The sequence below is a fragment of the Musa acuminata genome, unplaced genomic scaffold (genome assembly GCF_036884655.1).
Source record: "Musa acuminata AAA Group cultivar baxijiao unplaced genomic scaffold, Cavendish_Baxijiao_AAA HiC_scaffold_412, whole genome shotgun sequence".
Classification (NCBI taxonomy): domain Eukaryota; kingdom Viridiplantae; phylum Streptophyta; class Magnoliopsida; order Zingiberales; family Musaceae; genus Musa; species Musa acuminata.
The window spans coordinates 497,438-518,262 of NW_027020660.1; the positions used below are offsets into that span (position 1 = coordinate 497,438).

Genomic DNA, 20,825 nt, shown 5'->3' on the forward strand with positions numbered 1-20,825 from the left:
GCCAATGTCAGTTGTCTATGCTTTCCATGATAATGTTCTCCAAATGTAATCTTCTTTTATAGATTAACTTAAGCCAAAAGACAACGTGGTTCGAAGTGCTTTATGAATCGAGGTGCATGTGAATCAATTATATATGAGCTCTTGTATAAGTTGGAAATTTGCGATGTTGTATTATTTATTATAACCTTTAGAAATGTTAGTTTTTTTGCAGTTGTGTTAAACCCAGCTACAAAACCATGTGCTTGCTGTTAACCTTAGTGGGTTGCTTGCAAGTGCTGGGTAATAAGCTCTTGAAGAAAGATGGATATTCTTAAAGTACTTCATGGAATGTGAAAAAGGAAGAAAAAAAAGAAAGTCAAACCTTATATCCTTGTTGCTTTTTCGTTTTTCTACTTCCTTTGGTTTTAGACCTCGCACCGATAGTAATATAAAAATTAAAAACCTCGGCTTTGATTTCACGGATGTCTTTTGTCCTTTCCTAGGCACTGCAGTTTTGGTCATTTTAATTTGAGGAAAACAATTCTAAGACCATAGTGATGATGATATAGCAATGATGTGGAATCAGACAGGTAATGGGTTATGAAGATACAATCACATAAAATTGGGATTCTAAGTACTCCGCAAAGTCAGTATGTATTTGTGAGAAAAGGTCATCTAAGAAAGCAACCGTGCGCACAAACATACTTTTACTAGAAAAGCGTCATCTAAGAAAGCAACCGTGCGCACAAACATATTTTTACTAGAAAAGCTAGATAGTATCCAAAAGAGCCCAGCAATGATCAAAACTACATTCTGAAATGTAGATGTGAATCCATGCAAATCTTTTAGGTTCATTCGAATCAATCAATATTTATTACTAATTATTATTATTATTATTATTATTATTATTTTGTTAATCGTGATATTGAATTATATGTCCAGTTTTGTTTATCTTATTGGAGCTGCAATGCTCTTCAATGATTCTTCATATTTATGCATCCCATAGGCTCATCCGAATCAACCAAGTAATCGATCCGGTTGAACCAAGCCGAGGAGCCTCATCGAACCCGAATGTTTTCACAAATTCACATTCAGTTCACAATCACTGAGCTCAAACCCAAGCACGGCTCGATTAATTGTGTGGCCTGACGAATCCGTGCACAATCCGCTCATATCAGTACTCCAACCATCAGATGCCGACCTCACGGCTCAATTCCTATGATATAAAAGATCGTGCTGGCCGAGTCAAAACTCTGTGTCTCTGGAAGCCTCGGCACGGCGGAACCCTTGCGCTCGCTCGCTCGCTCGCTTTGAAGATTGCGACTTTATCGCGCAATCCTCGGCACGACGAAACCCTCGGCACGACGGTATCCGCATCTGGTCTTCCTTGCCCGTTGAGGTAAGTTTCCTTCTTCTAAACCCTAGCTAGTTTTCTGATACCTTTATCGCGCTTGAATTTTTTTTGTATTGTTTCTGTGAAGTGCGTTGGCCTTTGATTTGATGACAACTTGAGCTAGGGTTTTCGTTGTTTTCCATCATCTGATCAAAATCGCTCAATTAGGGAAGAAAGATCAAAATCGAAGACAAGAGGGAAGGAGAGATCAAGAAGGGTAAGAAAAAGATCGAACAAGAGGAGATCGCGAGGGGTTCTTGGAGGATGAGATGGCGTTGAAATTTCTGAACGAGAATGGATGGCACACCGGGAGCCTCCGGAACATCCTGTGCTTCAGGACTTTCTTGATAGGAACTGTCTGACTAGGCAATTAAAGATACTTTGATTAAATTTATTGTTGCCTCTACTCTCCACATTTGGAAAAAGTATTATTAAGTCTCCATATGCTTAAATATCTCATTCGGGATTGTGATATTTCTTTGATGCAACCTTTTATAAAGTTATTATTCAAGTCCATGACTATGACTGTATTCTGAAGCCCTGTTCAAGATGTAGAAAATTTGACGTTCAATTGATGCCTAACAACGACATCGTCATCACGCAATACGCCATATCTTTATACTCAATCATGATGATTCACAAAAAATAAAAATCATGATAAAAGTACATAATAATCCTAAAAATAGTGGATCTTGACAATGCCAATTGTAAGCGGGCCAAACCAAAAAAGATAGTGCACCCGTCAGCCCTCCCGTAGTCGAGAACCCTAACCATCCTTTTTTTTCTTCTTTCAGTCTTCTGTGTTTCTTTATAAAGAATATAGCTTGCAATTACCCTAACGTCCCCCATTGATATTTTATGCATATGAGTGACAGGGGAGCTAAACTTGAACCGTCTTTCTATGCTAACCTCTACACGATAATATATGTTGGACGGTGATCGACTATAATGTTTCATATCAATCGATTATAATTAATTATCAGATTTTATCTTCCCTATCGACTTGTTTTAATTAATTGTACGATATTATCTTAACGGTAAGTGATAATTTCGTTATTAAAAAAAATAATTTTTTTATAAAATAAAATAAAAAATCGAAAATGAGAGGAAATGAGTTAATGTCTATTTTCCACCGTTACCGAGACAAGGCATAACCCGAACCAAGCGATAGAATTTGGATCGAGATCAATTGATTTCAAGCCCGACTCGACGATGCCAATTGTAAGTGGGCCAAACAAATAAGGATAGTGCACCCGTCAGCCCTCCCGTAGTCGAGAACCCTAACCATCCTTTCTTTTCTTCTTTCGGTCTTCTGTGTTTCTTTATAAAGAATATACCTTGCAATTAACCTAACGTCCCCCATCGATATTTTATGCATATGGGTGACAGGGGAGCTAAGCTTGAACCGTCTTTCTATGCTAACCTCTACACGATAATATATGTTGAACGGTGATCGACTCTAATGTTTCATATCAATCGATCATAATTAATTATCAGATTTTATCTTCCCTAAAGACCTGTTTCAATTAATTGTACGATATTATCTTAATGGTAAGTGATAATTTCGTTATAATAAAAAATATTTTTTTATAAAACAAAATAAAAAACCGAAAAAGAGAGGAAATAAGTTAATGCCTATTTTCCACCGTTACCGAGACAGGGCATAAACCGAACCGAGCAATAGAATTTTGATCGAGATCAATTGATTTCAAGCCCGACTCGACGATGCCAATTGTAAGTGGGCCAAACCAAAAAGGATAGTGCACCCGTCAGCCCTCCCGTAGTCGAGAACCCTAACCATTCTTTCTTTTCTTCTTTCAGTCTTCTGTGTTTCTTTATTAAGAATATAGCGTGCAATTATCCTAACGTCCCCTATCGATATTTTATACATATGGGTGACAAGAGAGCTAAGCTTGAACCGTCTTTCTATGCTAACCTCTACACGATAATATATGTTGGACGGTGATCGACTCTAATGTTTCATATCAATCGATTATAATTAATTATCAGATTTTATCTTCCCCGTCGACTCGTTTCAATTAATTATACGATATTATCTTAATGGTAAGTGATAATTTCATTATCATAAAAAATATTTTTTTTATAAATCAAAATAAAAAACTGAAAAAGAGAGGAAAAGAGTTAATGTCTATTTTCCACCGTTACCGAGACTGGGCATAACCCGAACCGAGTATTAGAATTTGGATCGAGATCAATTGATTTTAAACCCGACTCGACGATGTAAATTGTAAGCGGGCCAAACCAAAAATGATAGTGCACCCGTCAGCCCTCCCGTAGTCGAGAACCATAACCATGCTTTCTTTTCTCCTTTCAGTCTTCTGTGTTTTTTTATAAAGAATATAGCTTACAATTACCTTAACGTCCCCCATTGATATTTTATGCATATGGGTGACAGGGGAGCTAAGTTTGAACCGTCTTTATATGCTAATCTCTACACGATAATATATGTTGGACGGTGATCGACTCTAATGTTTCACATTAATCGATTATAAATAATTATCTGATTTTATCTTTTCTATCGACTTGTTTCAATTAATTGTATGATATTATGTTAATGATAAGTGATAATTTCGTTATCATAAAAAATATTGTTTTATAAAATAAAATAAAAAACTAAAAAAATAGAGGAAAAGAGTTAATGTTTATTTTCCACCGTTACCGAGACTGGGTATAAAATCGAGCGATAGAATTTGGATCGAGAACTCTGATCATCCTTTCTTTGTTTTTTATGTTACTGGTTAAGCGGCGCCGAGCGAGCGTAGATCGCCCTGGCCGGACGCCTCCTGAGACCAGCCAAATTGAGTTGTCGATCTCTGACCTAGCGGACTCCTACGTTCTCCCCTCTTATCAAGATCCGGTACATGTTCTAGATCCCTCCTAAAAGTGATCTTCATGTGTCGATTCTTTCCGATTTGAACTCGTCGCTTTGTTTTCGGTATGGTCGCCGGCGATATAGTGTCGAGAATCGTTAATCGGGTTTCTCGGCACCTTCCATAGCCAGCAATACTGATCTTTCTCTCACAACCAATCTTACGGGTGCTGTTGATTCGTCTTCGCTCGCTCAGCGTCACCCAGCTCAGCATCACCCATGCCTCCGGTTGTGACATCCTTCGCTTATTTGCATCATCTTTTCTGTAAATTCTATTGTTATCCCCATCATCTGGCCTTACATCGATAGAGCACCAAGCATGGTCAGGTATCTGCTGGACTCAATGGCTGATACAGTTATATGCTTGGATGATCAAAAAAGCTCATCGACGATTCGGGTGACATGTCCACTCGATGGTTGATACAGTTACATGCTTGGATGATCAACAAAGCTCATTGATAATTATCAAATCCAACAGCTTTATGTTATCGACTAATTTATTATTTTTTCTCGAAGAAATTGGGTGATGCTAAGGGTAAATTCTTAATTTAAGATCAGTATGACATTCGATTGGGATTCGAGTGACATGTCCACTCGATGGTTGATACAGTTGTTACATGCTTGGATGATCAACAAAGCTCATCGATAATTACCAAATCCACCAACTGTCTTCCAGCACTTTGGCACTGAACAGTTGTGCTTGATTGCACACTAAACCCATCTACCATGGTTGAAAAAATATTGTTTACTTCTTCAGTGAGATCTGAAATTGACATCTGTATTGCTGGAATGACTTCCTTTAGTTGATCAACAAGTCCCTGAATAGCAGGATAAGTTAATGTAAAGACACACACAAAATAAAAAACCAGAACACCGGGAGAAAAGGAAAAAAAAAATTCATGATTTTACACAAAAAGGAAATGCCCACAATGTGATTAGAACTATTGATATGTTTCCTAATCACAGTTGAGGCCTACACCACATACAAGAAAACGTGTCACATGGCCGAGAACCCAATATAGATGACATTGAAGGATTAATGTGAAGTTATGATTGAAAATATGGCAAAATACAGTTTTTTGAACAAAATTCAATTATGCTTTAAATAAATCCAACCAGATTGCTCACTTAAAATTCAGATAAGAACAAATCAATAATTATAAGAATCAAAATGCAAAAGGATTATCATAAAAGTAAAGGGATAAAGGTCTGAAATTTTACAGGGAGGACTAGCCCCTAAATGATTAGTGTTATCCCGGTATCACTAGACCTGTATGCTAACTAAATGTTGGCGATGTTCTGCAAGAGTTGCAGCTAGTGACTCCGCATGCCCACTGCTACTGCTGTCAGATGCACTACTAAGCAGTTCCGGGCCCTCCCCTTCATTAGCTTTCACCTTTAGCAGCAAAGGTTGAAAAGCAATCAGCAAAATAAACAAACAGGAAAAAAATCACAAATAAAGAATTAAGTCGCTCTCTTAATAAACACATGTTATCAGACACCCAAAAAAACCGCAGCATTAAATAACGTTTGAGACATTGACAGGAACAATACTATGGTGATAAGGTAACTAATTATAGAATATGTCAACTTTCAAAGAGAAATCTGCATTAATTGTCAAGATATTCATCAGAAGTTGAGTGAATATAAAATCATAGATAAATTTTGCTGCCTACAAAATAAATATAGAATTTTCTTACAGTTTCCACTTCACTATATAAAAAACTTACTTTTGGTCCTTGCAACCATTAATTAGCTTGCAAATGCTAAAACGTTATTTTCATTGATACATCAAAAAATTATCAAACTGTGGTATTGAGACGAGTCAAGCTGGGAAAACTGATACAGTCACAAACGGCAACCGTGATCATGAACATACCATTACGTGGGTGTGCAGCAAGTTATTTGCCTGTTGAAATGTGGTTTAAATTTCTCCTAAGAAACTTGACACAAAATTGCCTAATTTTTTGTTTTCTTTTCTGTAACAAAACACTGCTTGCCTCTCCTTGAGAAAATGCAACCACAAGAATCCACAAGTTTAGATTTAACAGAAGCCTTAGGGTGTCTTCATGCCACACATAACTAATAGTTCCAGCAGCATCTGATTCTAACTAATCCACAACTTGATTACTCCCATAGAGGTAATGATGCTCTAAAGAAATGTGTTCATCAGGTATATCCAACTCCAAGATGCCCATCAAATAGGCAAACTAGGATTATAGAAATGCTACTGTATCTACTCAAGAAACATCGGAGGATGAATTTCCCTATATCCATATGCAACATAATATGCAGCATGACTACCACATTTTACAATTTTCATCACTAAAGCATTAAACATTACTTAACCAGTATAATCTGTGTGAACTAAAGTAATGAGCACTTAAGTGCCACAGCAACCATGGACTAATTATATAAGGTTCCACACCAGGAATCCCGGTGGTCACCAATATGGCCAGTGTGGATTTGCTGAAGTATATGCTGCTGGCTAACAAAATTCTATAACTTAAAAGGAGAATGACTGTATATCAAGTTACTTTTCAAGATGCAGTTATTTGGAAAAGCAGGGTTGCTCTGTATCCAGATTTATGATATATCTTAACTAAATGTAACGGAACATAGATCTACAACACAGAACAGCTGCTTTAAGTAGAGGCATCAATTTCTAATCACATGCACCAAGTCAAACCAAACCCACCGGACTGTTTAGGATAACTTGTCATGAACATAGTTCAGAGCCTGGTCGAGAACTCTTGACCTGTTGGCTGGTTGGCTATATTAAGGTCAAGCATACGTTTTGCTTATAGCAATGTTTTAATTATATCTTCTTGAACCCCCTTCTGACATGCAAAACCAAATATGATCAACCACTCTGACCATATAGCTATATAGTTTGGTTCCTCAATCCTCATTTAGAAATCTAAACCCACTAGAAAATTGGCTCGATTCACATCAGCCTTACATGTCCCTACTATAACCCATCTCAGCGTGACTGACCCAACTCGTCAATCACCTCTAGTTCAAGAATTTGTCATCTTTAAGATTTGTCCCTTTTTGCCTCTATGTACTGCTAATGAATTTGAAATTTTATTAACAGGAAAGGTTGACTGATGAAGTTGCTGAGATGACTTGTAAATTCTCCTCTGCTCAGATTGAGAAAGTCTCCGGTAGTCCAACTTTGAAACTCCCTCATTTATTCAATCTAACTCCAAATTCATCGGGGAAAGGCAACCAAGCACCAAAGCAGCATCCTGTAGGTAGTCAAACCAATCAGGAAACTTTGCCAGCCCCAAAAACAGTTTCACCTCCATTTACAATTGATGAAGATGGTGAAGCACAAGGTCAGCGCCTTCAGCCATTACCCACTCGAGGCGATCTTCAGATGTTGAAGACCAACAGCTATTATCCAGTTTCTACTTTGTTTACATAATAAATAGAGATGAGCAAATTTTACTTGTCTATTCACTATTCCATGTGGTTTAATTTTTCAGAGACTGATGATTATTATGCTCACAACATTCGTCGTTCTGTTCGTGAAGCTGCACTATCAAGCTCATCAAGCAACTCAGAATTGTTGCAGGAAAGAAGCAGTGATGATGGTTCTGAACACTTCTTTATACCTCTATCAACAACAGATGCTGCTTCTCAGAAAGAAATCGACTATGTTCCTAACTGGAGAAATCAACAACTGGTTTTCTCCTCACCACCAGAAGATCAGGCCCCGATGAACATGACAGATCTTTCCTGTAATGCCAATAGCCAGCAAAGCTTCATTCCAGATATGTTAAATAGATTGAATGGACTGAAGGAGAACAAAAACCTGGCCAGGCTGTTCCAACCATCCACTGAAAAAATACAAAGAACGCATCCTGAAGCTAACAACACTCTGGATCAAGTTTTCTCACCTCCATTGTTACTGGAATCATCATTCTTCCAAGATGCATACGAGGACTTGCTTGGTATGGTTAATATTTCCAGGCATGTGTTGGTATATTTTTTCAAACTGCCTAGTGTGGGTGTTGATTTTGGTCTTCACTGTCCGCTCTGTTGGCTGAGTGCATTGCTCATAGTTCTTGTTCCTGATTACTACACCGCTAACTGTGGCAACCATTTTCTTTTCTTCTGCAGCACCATTATCTGAAACTGATGCTGCTCTCATGGAACACTAGAGTTCCATATCCACCATGGTGGTGGTATTATATGCAGCTGAAGAGAAAGGTTAGATGCAGCAGTCTTGGTCAGAGGGCCAACATCATACATTTGTTTGCGATGCGATGGTGACTAACTTAAGCAACTGAAATATAAGGGTTTCTAATTCGAGTTTGAATCGTGTGATGTAGTCTAATTTACATGCGATTTCACTGTTGTTGTTGGTTGTTTTGATGATGGTGTCATTTTCTCTACCCGGTGTGTAGCAGCTGTAATTATGTTGTATCTTTTCCGACTTAACAAAATGTCCTTCTTACCCTTCAATGGCTTGTTTTGGATTTGTGGGTCAGATCTTTGTTATCGTCATGGGTAAATATTGGTGACATGTGGACTGCAAGTTATAATTCGGTATTTTGTGAATCAGGTTTTGTGCACAAGCAATCAGTTTGCCTACAAATGACTCATGGAGAATCCTCTGTAACCCATATGCAAATCAAAATTCTAATTGCATATAAGTCTCACAATTTTCTTGGTAGTCTGAGGGTATAACCATCAAAATTCTAATTGCATATAACTATCACAATTTTCTTGGTAGTCTTCGGGTATAACTATCAAAATTCTAATTGCATATAACTATCACAATTGCATATAACTATCAAAATTTTAATTTCCTTAATTTTACCTTCGAAACCACTATTTTAACATCTTTGTGCGATGCAATAGCACAAACAAATTCTCAAAGAATCCATAAGCCTTTATCCGATTTGCTCTTCAAATTCTAAAACACTCTTTTAAAAAACTCAACACTCAATCTAACTTTCCTCCTTTCATTAGAGTGTTGGACATCTGGAGTAAGTTTGGCGAGAGACTCATCATCTAGTCGGTTTGCCCGATGGGTGGTGGGCTCAGTCATGGTCGTCACAAATTATGGAATTATCACCGACTCACCCATCCTTCACTGCAACTTTCTTGATGACCGTCATGCCTCCTTCATGGCAAAATCTTCTTGCTCTTTTTCTGCTTGAGCCTCTTGCTGTGCTCATCTAATGATTTTTCCTGTTTGAAGGGTGGCAAGACACTATTGTCTTCAGATTCAGCTTAACTTAATACATGGGCTTCACTTGTTTCATCATCGTACTGGTCCCAGACTTTCTTTTCTTCTTGACTTTGCCAACTCTCTTCCTTTTAGATACTTTCTTACCGCTAGAGATTGGCAATTCATCATTATCTATGGTTTCAGTATCATCGCATACTTGTAGATCAGCTTGTTGATCACAAGTATTGCCATTGGAACCTGTTTAACAAGAATTTTGAGACATTATCAAATTGTTTTACATGACGAACGAGTTCCTTACAGATTTTCTAACATTAATTAAAGAAGAAAACCGACCTATTCTAGAATAGGATTTAGGTAAAAAGCTACCAACAATCTACATGTACAATTTGTTCCAACATCACTGTGCTGACAAGCACTGCCATAAAACATGCCTATTTGTCTGTGCTTCATGATATCATAACCCAAATACTTCATAGGCTAGCCAGATTTTTTTTTGTGGTAGAATACTTGACCAAACCTAAATGGAGGTACCATGACTAAAGATTCAACAATAACTAATGAGATGCCCATGACCACCGGGAACCAGAAGAGTCCTGATGGTAAGGCTTGTCTAAATCATTTGCTATTAATAGTGTAATACAGTAAATTTATTGCCAATGATGTAAGAAGTCCATGGACTGATATTACTAGTAACTAGCACACATGGGCATGCTGTTGCTCAGGTATGTATACTCTTGTAACCCAAATATTTTATCAAACTATATAAATCTGAACACATGGAATATGTTTTGATTGGGTTTTGTTTCAAATTTAGCATGCATTTAGGGCTTCGTTCATCATAACATGTGATCCAAATTGTACCAAGTGGGCCTTGTCATGTGACCCAAATTGCCTAAGCCCATGCATTATCAGCATCCCTGTCAGGTCATTTGCCTAAGTGGGATTATTAGGAAGTCACAATCTACCCTAACCAAATGGAGATGTCCTCAACAAAACTGGCTCAAAATCCCTCACTCAAGTACACTATTATCATGGTGCACATGATGTTCATGGTGTTAACCCTAAAGCTAGTTGACCTACTAATCCATTATTTGTATGGAGGTTAGCTATGTTTTAGATAAGACTTAGTTGACCTACTAATCCATTATTTATATGGAGCAGAAACAAACACACGAGATGTTAACCATGTTTGTTATTTGAAATAGATCAATCAAGTTACATGTACTAATATCACATTCATTTCCAATGTGGATCTACCGAAGTATTAAGTTGTATAGAACCATAGAGCATGTAAATGTGAATTTGTAGTGTCAAATCCAAATTGTTAAATAAGTAATACCTGAGAAATGTGAATCGATCACCACATTTGTTAGATGTTGCTTGAGGAAAACCTATTAAAAAAAGAAATATACTCAATGATAGGTTTATACAAACCAAAAAGAAAATGTGAACTGTTTGCAAGCACTAGTTGTTGAACCTATGCATTCCTCTACAATATGCATCCAATTACCCCAATATAACCTATAAATTAATGGGCTTTACATGAAAAATGAATCTAAACCAAGAGGAAGAACTAAATTGCAAAGCACTACCAAACTTAAATTCCCTTCTTTAAAATTGTTCTATTATATGTAAGCCAAAGGATACTGAAAATTTTGTTGAAGCAAGATCCATTTATGAGCTGATAGTAGTTATAGCATACCGCAGATAGAAGTTGTCTCGTCTTTGCATCCCACACACGCAAATAGCTGTCCAATCCTATAAACCAATATCATCATTAAGCATGACCTTATAAACCTACGACCAAAACACTAATGCATAATGTGGCGAGTAAAGAACTAAGGTTTGCACGAAAGCATAGTTTGACATATTACTTGTGAAGACATGGCATATGAAATTAAAAATATTTCATGCTTAACTATAGTTTTACCAAAAAAAACTCATAGCAAGAATATATATTACAGTTTCAAACATGACAAGAAATTTCAGTCAAAGCTCTAGGGCCAGCAAAATAAGAGAAAAAGATTCTCTTACATCTTGAACGTTCAAAATTATAGTTAACTTTTAATAAAAAGTAAACTTGAATTTGCAAGGTACAAGTCACCACAAACAAGTATCCCAAAGTATGGCAGTACACTTTTCAGCATGTATCATCTTTTTAAATTACCAACAAGAGAACTTCCAAAACAACACATCCAAATATTACAAATGATGTCCATCTAATGCCGAGTCTATTGAGGTGGGAACTACCTAAAACTTGATGATGCTTACTGCTACCATTGAGATATTTTCTTCAATAAAATCTGTCAACATGACATAGCTAGAAATGAGAATTTCACACTAGGCCGATGGTGTACTGCCCCAATGGCTAATCCAATCAAATTGGGGATTGGGTCAAGGTCGATGTTGGACCCAGGGTTGGGTTATAATTGTTCAAAACTAATCAGGACCGGGACAAGAACAATATCACCTATCCCCATCCCCATCTCAAGCCTCCCCCATCCTTTCTCCACGTATCCGACCGCACCAGAAAAAAAACCCCAGCAATTTCATATAAGTAATTTACCTACTATCTTGTTAATATAATTAAAGAATATATCAATAGTAAAAAATGTATTCATAAGCTATGAGATAATAGTTACATCAATCTTTATTGTGTCGGAGATGGTACTAAGTTTATGAACCCGAGTCAAAGATGAGGCAAGGTCAGGGGACTTGACTAAATCCAATTCAACTGGGTCGGGTTTGAACAGATTTGACAGGGAAACATGCATAATCATGGTTGAATTAGGGTACAATTTTCCAAAACCGATTTAAGTCCAAGACAAGGACAGATATCACCTAACCCAACCCCAAGCCTGCCTGCACCAGCCCATCTCACCCCAATGAAAAAAATGAACCCCCAACTATCTTGCAAATATAACTGAAGCATATGCCAATAATAATACATGTATTCTCGTAGGAAATTCATGCAGCGGTAAGACAGCTAGTACCATTAATTTTTTGTGTGGGTCATGGATGGTAATAAATTTATAAACCCGAGTCGAAGATGAGCAGGATGAGAGCCGTATGTTAGACATAACACTTTGGTTTTCATTAGAAACACAAACAGAAGGATGTTTATCTTTAACAAAATTGATTGTAAAATAACTCCCAATAAACCATGAAAAGTATGTCGAACATTAACCTTCAAGATGAAACAGTATGCACCAGTAATTTCTCTTGAAATGAAACAATGACTGATAATCCATGGAGGATCGTTACTCAACATATCAAAGAACAATAGAAAGCTTGAAAAGTTACATTAAATGAAAACCACCAAATATATTAAATTTGGTATATCTGAGTTATAAACTAAAAACTTCCAACATGGAACACTATTCTTTTTCCTTTTTTTCGAGGAAACAAAACACTATTTTGTGCCATGGTAGAAGTAAAATTGACTGAATATGTTGAATTAACAGTATACAACTTCTTACCACAAGATGCTATCATGGGAAGTTCTGGATGTCTCGCTATAGATCTGATGCTTCCAGAGCACTTACCAATAAAGCATCCGATCAGTTTTCTTGAAACAAGGAAATCGACTGCCATCTAGTCAACATCAAGAGTTAGTTCTAAATATTAGTAACCCTGAATCACTTGAATCACCAGGGGCCAATTCATCATTGATAGAAGCTAATTATTAATTGTCTAACAGGTGATACAAATGTGAAACCATTAAAAGAAAACTCAGATATTTCAAAATCATAAGCATCAGAATAACGGTAAATACTACAATTCAAAAAACTAAAATGAATGGTACTACCCATTACCCCATACTTTAACGACACTAGGAATTTGAATTGTTAAATAAGATTTTTCAGCTATAAGCATGTCCTAGCTTCAAGCTCACATTGGAAAAATCTACCCAGTTAATTAGATGAAATATTATTACTTGAACTGAGTTAATAACAGAAAATATAAGTTCCAAGTGAGTCAAGCTAGTTCCGTCTCTGATAATGAGCTCAATTCATTAACATTCTTTGGACCAAATCCTTAATCCAAGAGCACAGGTCACCAAAAATGTAAACATAAAGCATGGACTTCTCAGAAATGACAGAAAGCATTAATGCACAAAAAACAGGAGGATGACTACTTACCGCACATAGTTAAGAATAGTTGAGCCAGTTCATTGACAATGAAAAGAAATTAGAACATCATGTAATCAACTGAGAAAACTATGTAATATAGGAGTTAGCATAATTTCCTTTATGCATACCATACCTGCAACACATGTCACATTCAAACCTTTAGTTTCCTTGTTGGAAGTGACTATTCCTGGTTCTATATCCTTAATTCATGTTGAGTCTTAAACTTTTTTTACGATTTCATAAAGGCCTTCAACATCAGCTGATTACTTCTAAAATTGCTTATGATGTAGCCACATATATTGTCTGACATAAAACTGTTTGAAAGAACTTTCTGTTCTACTGAAAGTTTCAACTCCAACAATTTGACCATAAAGGAATAACAAGTTGAGGTTCATCGGACAGCCCAAAAACTAAAAAGTTTTTATCGATGAAATAAAATAAGAAACCGTGATAATTTTGTCCATTATGGTAATAGGACTTAGTTTATTATGGGAGTAGGAACAAGTAGCTAGACATATGATAAATGTCTATAAGAATCAAAAAGTCTTAGATATGAGATGATAACTAAACGGCAATCAGAGAAAGGATCTGATCAAGAAATTATATCCAATCAAGAAATTATATCCACAAAAAAAGAAAACAAAAGAGAAATAAACAAAACAACTAAATATAATTAACAATGTAGTTGTATAGTGACCTTGTAGAACTATGACTTTCACTAGTTCTCATACATGAAATTTCAGAATCATGAGATTATGATCATAAAAAACAACAAACTAAAGAGGATGAATGAATCGGGTAAATAAAATTAAAGCATAGCCGCATAGTGTACGTGTAGAACTATGTCTTTTACCTGTTCTCATATCAAATGAAGCAAGATCCCCAAAACCATTGCCTACATAGACTGTATAGCCATCTAGATCTTCACAAGCTGCTTTAATTGGAGATTCTCTAAAGTCGACTGAAATTACAGGTCTCCTCTGTGCTGAAGTATCATAAAGACGAATCTATCACAAGATATAATTTTTAACAAATAAGAGAATAATAACATACTGATCATTAGAATCTCATGCGGACTGAGTAATTAGTTTACATCATTTTCTCAACTTCTAAAGCAATGGGTCAAAAACTATTAACCACATACAAAAGATTCATTAATCAGGATAGACCATATGGTCAAGAATATTTCAACATTAATCAATAAACAGAAGAAAACTGTTTATTAACTACAAGTTGGTTAACACTCCAAATGTGCAAGCAGTATTTGTAAAAAAGTTTGGTCAGGCACTGTTATCATAAAATCAAACTTAAGGCTTTCACATGTATCCTCGATCTCATGGCAACAATTGCAAAAGTTGTCGAAAGACTTACAATAAAAGTTATACTCCCAACTATTAGCATTTTTTAGCTTGTAAGCTACAACTAGTAAACATATTTCATAGTGCCATACCTGATGATTGATCGTGCCAGCCACAACTTTTCTATGGTCATCTTCACTCAGAAAAGTTGCAGCAGTAAACCAAGTTGGAGAGAATATACCAAGTCTATTAGAAGGAGGCTACAAAAGACAAAGAGCAAACCGATAGAATCTTCATAATCAAAATACAAATAGACCAGAAACTCTCATTAAATTGCACTAATAAGAATGAAGTGACTCACAGATTTTGCACTCCAGATCTTACTGCATTTTCCAAGATCCCACATGTTCAATTCAATGCCATTCCTGAGAGAAAAGAAAACACAAATTAAAGTACTAGGCCAAAATTAGGCAATATAACAACCTTTCAAATTTTTATTAAAGAGGCTGTCACCCATGAATATAATTGCAACAAACTCATATACATTTCTTTAACAGCTTACGGAAACTTACCCTCCAAATAAGGCATAATTCTCACTTTTATCCACTGAAGAACATATTATTTTACCAGAAGAGCATACATTCCATGTAATATGAGAAGCAGTAGTTGAGTTTTCTGGCGCATCACCGACGGGAATGGACCTCAAGCAAGCATTACCCTTTTCCAGACAGGTAAGTAATGAAACTGACCTGAAAAACATAAGGATTGAATGAATATAAGAATGTGCATGCAATTCGAGATCACAACTAAAGTTTGTAAGTAACAGTACCACCATGAACTAAATTTTACTCGATAGATGTACAGAATTTCCATTCTTGCATACAGATGCATGCATATGCAAAATCATTGTGAATATACGTCAGCTAGTTCTCCTCTCTTCTAGTTCTAATACAACTTTCTTTGTCCACAAAGCTTTGCTCTTGAATCACTAGATAAACCTTCGTATTAAGTTTCACTATCTATATACATTGGAACCTTGGGATGTCAAATACAGGAGTAAGTGCTGAAAGCAAGAATAATCTATCTGAACTTTTTTATTCAATGTCCTGCAGATACATATGCCTGCAGCAGTCTTTTAAACATGATAGTGTCATAGGTTTGACCCCCTAAATGCAAATTGGGCAGGTGCTAAAATTTTAATTCAACCATCTGTGATACTCTTTCACATGAACAAGTTTCTACAGAATATATCTTAGGTACAGCAGATTGGTAAAATGTTCGGATACAAGTTCAAAAAAATGCTTCATCTGCTATGAGCTATGAACTATGGCATTTATTTATGTTACCTTGATGGAACATCGATTCCTTTAGTTTTGAAGAGATGCAATCCAACAACATGATCATCATTAAGAGAGCCATCCAGTGATAAGGGTTGATCGATCTTAGTGATGCCCAAAGCCTCTCCATTAATAGGATTTAGACACTCAACCTGGAATTCATAGAATATCCCATGTTTCAACAACCTAGAAAAAGAGGGTTTTCTCTTGTTTCATATATGATAACTTACCGAACCATTCTTGCGAGCAACAGCCAAAAGCTGCAAAGAATAGCAAACAATTTACAAGTGTCATGTCTAGAAGGTAGAAGAATATTTTACACGTCGAACTGTTATGAGATTAAAGATATAATTATACTAGAGTAACATATAAGAATTTCCTAACAAAGGAAAGAAAGGTGGAAACACATCTTTAGTGATTACATGCCAATCCAAGAATGCGAAATAGAATGTGACATTATAGTCAACAGAATTCGCAAATCCAAAACAGGGTTCCAATGAATTATAAAACTTCCTTATAGGAATTGATCCTAGATCTCAAACTAATCGTGAATAATCACATTAAAGTTTGTATAATACTTAGGAATGCTTGTCCACCGTAATCAAACTCTAAAATCTTTGAACATACACTTTTCTTTTGTAATGTTAAACCACCATATCTCCATTGATCATCCAAATTAAACTTTCAAGCTGGAAAGTGAAGGCACAAAATAGGTTTCTGCTTCTTTAAGAAAGAAGAACATAACATGAATATTAGCTTCAAACTAGAGAAGCTTTCATTAATATTCAAGAGAAACTAATAAGATCGATTTCTGGTTTACTTCAAAACTACCAAGAAGCCATGAAGATCCAAAAGGAGACTAACATAAGCTTTGATTTGATTGTTTACCTCCCATTAAGTAGTTAAGATTGTCATAGCATTCATTTATGTATAATAACTCAAATCCAACAAAGAATGTGATAACAAACCGGATCAGTTTTGTGATCAGAATAAGAAGCAGCAAGGACACAAGATGAAGCATTTGGCTGCCCCCATGTTTCTACCACCTTTGGAATTCCAGTCTTTCCATGAGCTTCGACAACTGAAAACTCATTGCAATATCACATCATGAGTTGTAATTAAGAAATGCATGCCATGTAGACCATTCAAGAAAGAGTAATGTTTAAGCAGGCGGCGCCTGGGCGCTCGCCCGAGCCCAGGCGTGGGCGCTTCGGGCGAGCGCCTGGGTAAATCAAGGCGACCGAACCAGAATTTAGGTCTGGTTCGGTTCTGATTCGGTTGTTAGTTGGTTCAATCGAACCAACTAAACCGATATAACCCCAACCCTAACCCTTACCCAACCCTAACCTCCTGCCGCAGCCGCTGCCGTTGCCGATCCCGATCCCGATCGCGATCTCGCTGCTCGTCGCTCCTGCTCCCGCTGCCGCTGCTCGCCGCTGTCGCTGCTCGCGCCTCCCGCGAGCCTTCCCGCTGCTCGCGCCTCCCTCGAGCCCTCCCGCAGCTCGCGCCTCCCGCGAGCCCTCTCGCTGCTCGCGCCTCCTACGAGCCCTCCCGCGAGCCTTCCCGCTGCTCGCGCCTCCCTCGAGCCCTCCCGCTGCTCGCGCCTCCCGCGAGCCCTCCCACTGCTCGTGCCTTCTGCTCCTTTTCCCTTTCCCGCTGCCGCCGCTCGCCGCTGCTGTGCCGCCGCTCGCCGCTGCTGTGCCGCCGCTCGCCACTGCTGCTGCCGCCGCTTGCCGCTGCTTCCTCGTTTCTCCATCAGGCTTAGTATATAGTATACTCTTAATATTAAGTTTATTTGAATTTTGAAATGATTAATTTTCTGTTAATAGATTAATAATATATTATTTTGATTTTAATGTTGTTAATTTTTATTTATTTGAAATTATTAATTATATTATATATTTTTATATTTTAGCGTCTCGCTTCGCTCGGGCGAGCGCCTGGGCGAGCGCCTAGCGCCTCGGGCGTTTGTGGACCTTGGCGCCTTTTGGCACCTAGCGTTTTTTAAATCACTGGGCAGTCATATGGTGTTTTGTTTGTCTTCAAGTTCCTTAGATTAATTGATAGTGGACATGTCACTCGAATCCCAGTCAAATGTCATACTAATCTTAAATTAAGAATTTACCCTTAGCATCACCCAATTTCTTCGAGAAAGAAAAACAAATTAGTCGATAACATAATGCTGTTGGATTTGGTAATTATCGATGAGTTTTGTTGATCATCCAAGCATTTAACAACTGTATCAATCATCGAGTGGACATGTCACCCGAATCCCAATCTAATGTAATACTGATCTTAAATTAAGAATTTACCCTTAGCATTACCCAATTTCTTCGAGAAAGAATAATAAATTAGTCGATAACATAAAGCTGTTGGATTTAGTAATTATCGATGAGTTTTGTTGATCATCCAAGCATGTAACTGTATCAACCATCGAGTGGACATGTCACCCGAATCGTCGATGAGCTTTGTTGATCATCCAAGCATTTAACTGTATCAGTCATCGAGTCCAGCAGATACTCTATCGATGTAAGGCCAGATGATGGGGATAACAATAGAATTTACAGAAAGGACGATGTAAATAAGCGAAGGATGTCACAACCGGGGGCATGGGTGAGCGAGCGAAGACGAATCAACAGCACCCGTAAGATTGGTTGTGAGAGAAAGATCAGTATTGCTGGCTATGGAAGGTGCCGAGAAACTCGATTGACGATTCTCAACACTATATCGTCGGCGACAATATCGAAAACAGAGCGACGAGTTCAAATCGGAAAGAATCGACACATGAAGCTCACTTTTAGGAGAGATCTAGAACATGTACTGGATCTTGACAAGAGGGGAGAACGTAGGAGTCCGCTAGGTCAGAGATCGACAACTCGATTTGGCTGGTCTCAGGAGACGTCCGACCAGGGCGATCTACGCTCGCTCGGCGCCGTTTAATCGGTGGCATAAAAAATAACGAAAGGATGGTCATGGTTCTCGACTACGGGTGGGCTGACGGGTGCATTATCCTTTTTGGTTTACCCCGCTTAAAAAACATCGTCGAGTCGGGTTTAAAATAAATTGATCTCGATCCAAATTTTATCGCTCGGTTCGGGTTATACCTAGTCTCGGTAACGGTGGAAAATAAATATTAACTCTTTTCCTCTCTTTTTTAGTTTTTTATTTTTTTTTATAAAAAAAATAATTTTTATGATAACGAAATTATCACTTATCATTAAGATAATATCGTATAATTAATTGAAACAATTCGATAAGGAAGATAAAATCTGATAATTATTTATAATCGATTGATATGAAACATTACAATCGATCATCGTCCAACTTATATTATCGTATAGAGGTTAGCATAGAAAGACGGTTCAAGCTTAGCTTCCCTGTCACTCATAAACATAAAATATCAATGGGGGACGTTAGGATAATTGTAAGCTATATTCTATATAAAGAAACATAGAAAACTGAAAGAATAAAAGAATTGATGGTTATGGTTCTCAACTACGGGAGGGCTGACTGGTGCACTATCCTTTTTTGTTTGGCCCGCTTACAATTGGCATCGTCGAGTCGGGCTTAAAATCAATTGATCTCGATCCAAATTCTAACGCTCGGTTCGGGTTATGCCCGGTCTCGGTAACGGTAGAAAATAGATATTAACTCTTTTCCTCTCTTTTTCAATTTTTTATTTTGTTTTATAAAAAAAATATTTTTTATTATAACGAATTTATCATTTACCATTAAGATAATATCATATAATTAATTGAAACGAGTCGATAGGGAAAATAAAATCTGATAATTAATTATAATCAATTGATATGAAACATTAGAGTCGATCACCGTACAACATATATTATCTTGTAGAGATTAGCATATAAAGACGATTTAAGTTTAGCTCCTCTCTCACTCATATGCATAAAATATCAACGGGGGACGTCAGGGTAATTGCAATCTATATTCTTTATAAAGCGGATCGAGATCAATTGATTTCAAGCCCAACTCGACGATGCCAATTGTGAGCGGGCCAAACCAAAAAGGATAGTGCACCCGTCAGCCCTCCCGTAGTCGAGAACCCTAACCATCTTTTCTTTTTTTCTTTCAGTCTTCTGTGTTTCTTTATAAAGAATATAGCTTGCAATTATCCTAACGTTCCCCATTTATATTTTATGCATATGAGTGACAGGGGAGCTAAGCTTGAACCGTCTTTCTATGCTAACATCTACACGATAATATATGTTGGACGGTGATCGACTCTAATATTTCATATCAATCGATTATAATTAATTATCTGATTTTATTTTCCCTATCGACTTATTTCAATTAATTATACGATATTATCTTAATGATAAATGATAATTTTGTTATAATAAAAAATATTTTTTTTATAAAATAAAATAAAAAACTAAAAAAGAGAGGAAAATAGTTAATATTTATTTTCCATCGTTACCGAGACTAGGTATAACCCGAACCGAGCGATAAAATTTGGATCGAGATCAATTTATTTTAAACCCGACTCGACGATGTTTGTAAGCGAGCCAAACCAAAAAGGATAATGCACCCGTCAGCCCTCCCGTAGTCGAGAACCCTGACCATCCTTT

General features: G+C 37.0%; 1 protein-coding gene, 1 long non-coding RNA gene and 1 pseudogene across 2 annotated transcripts; 2 read left to right on the plus strand and 1 right to left on the minus strand.

The window, feature by feature from the left end:
* Positions 1-909: 909 nt before the first annotated feature.
* LOC135658681 (uncharacterized) lies at positions 910-1,831 on the plus strand. The gene is made up of 2 exons (XR_010505545.1): positions 910-1,378; positions 1,541-1,831. It is a non-coding gene; the product is annotated as an uncharacterized LOC135658681 (long non-coding RNA).
* A 5,533-nt stretch (positions 1,832-7,364) lies between these two features.
* On the plus strand, positions 7,365-8,731 carry LOC135658720 (AUGMIN subunit 6-like). Its single transcript, XM_065176183.1, has 3 exons — positions 7,365-7,603; positions 7,754-8,221; positions 8,391-8,731. The coding sequence occupies exons 1-3, from the start codon at positions 7,387-7,389 to the stop codon at positions 8,429-8,431; spliced, it is 726 nt and encodes a 241-aa protein (XP_065032255.1). The 5' UTR covers positions 7,365-7,386; the 3' UTR covers positions 8,432-8,731.
* A 466-nt stretch (positions 8,732-9,197) lies between these two features.
* Positions 9,198-20,820, minus strand: LOC135658714 (uncharacterized; annotated as a pseudogene).
* Positions 20,821-20,825: the final 5 nt, after the last annotated feature.

Coding starts and splice junctions, on each gene's coding strand:
- LOC135658720 (XM_065176183.1), top strand. CDS start 7,387: ATGACTTGTAAATTCTCCTCTGCTCAGATTGAGAAAGTCTCCGGTAGT. Junction 7,604..7,753: donor TGAAGATGGTGAAGCACAAG/GTCAGCGCCTTC, acceptor TTAATTTTTCAG/AGACTGATGATTATTATGCT. Junction 8,222..8,390: donor TGCATACGAGGACTTGCTTG/GTATGGTTAATA, acceptor TTTCTTCTGCAG/CACCATTATCTGAAACTGAT.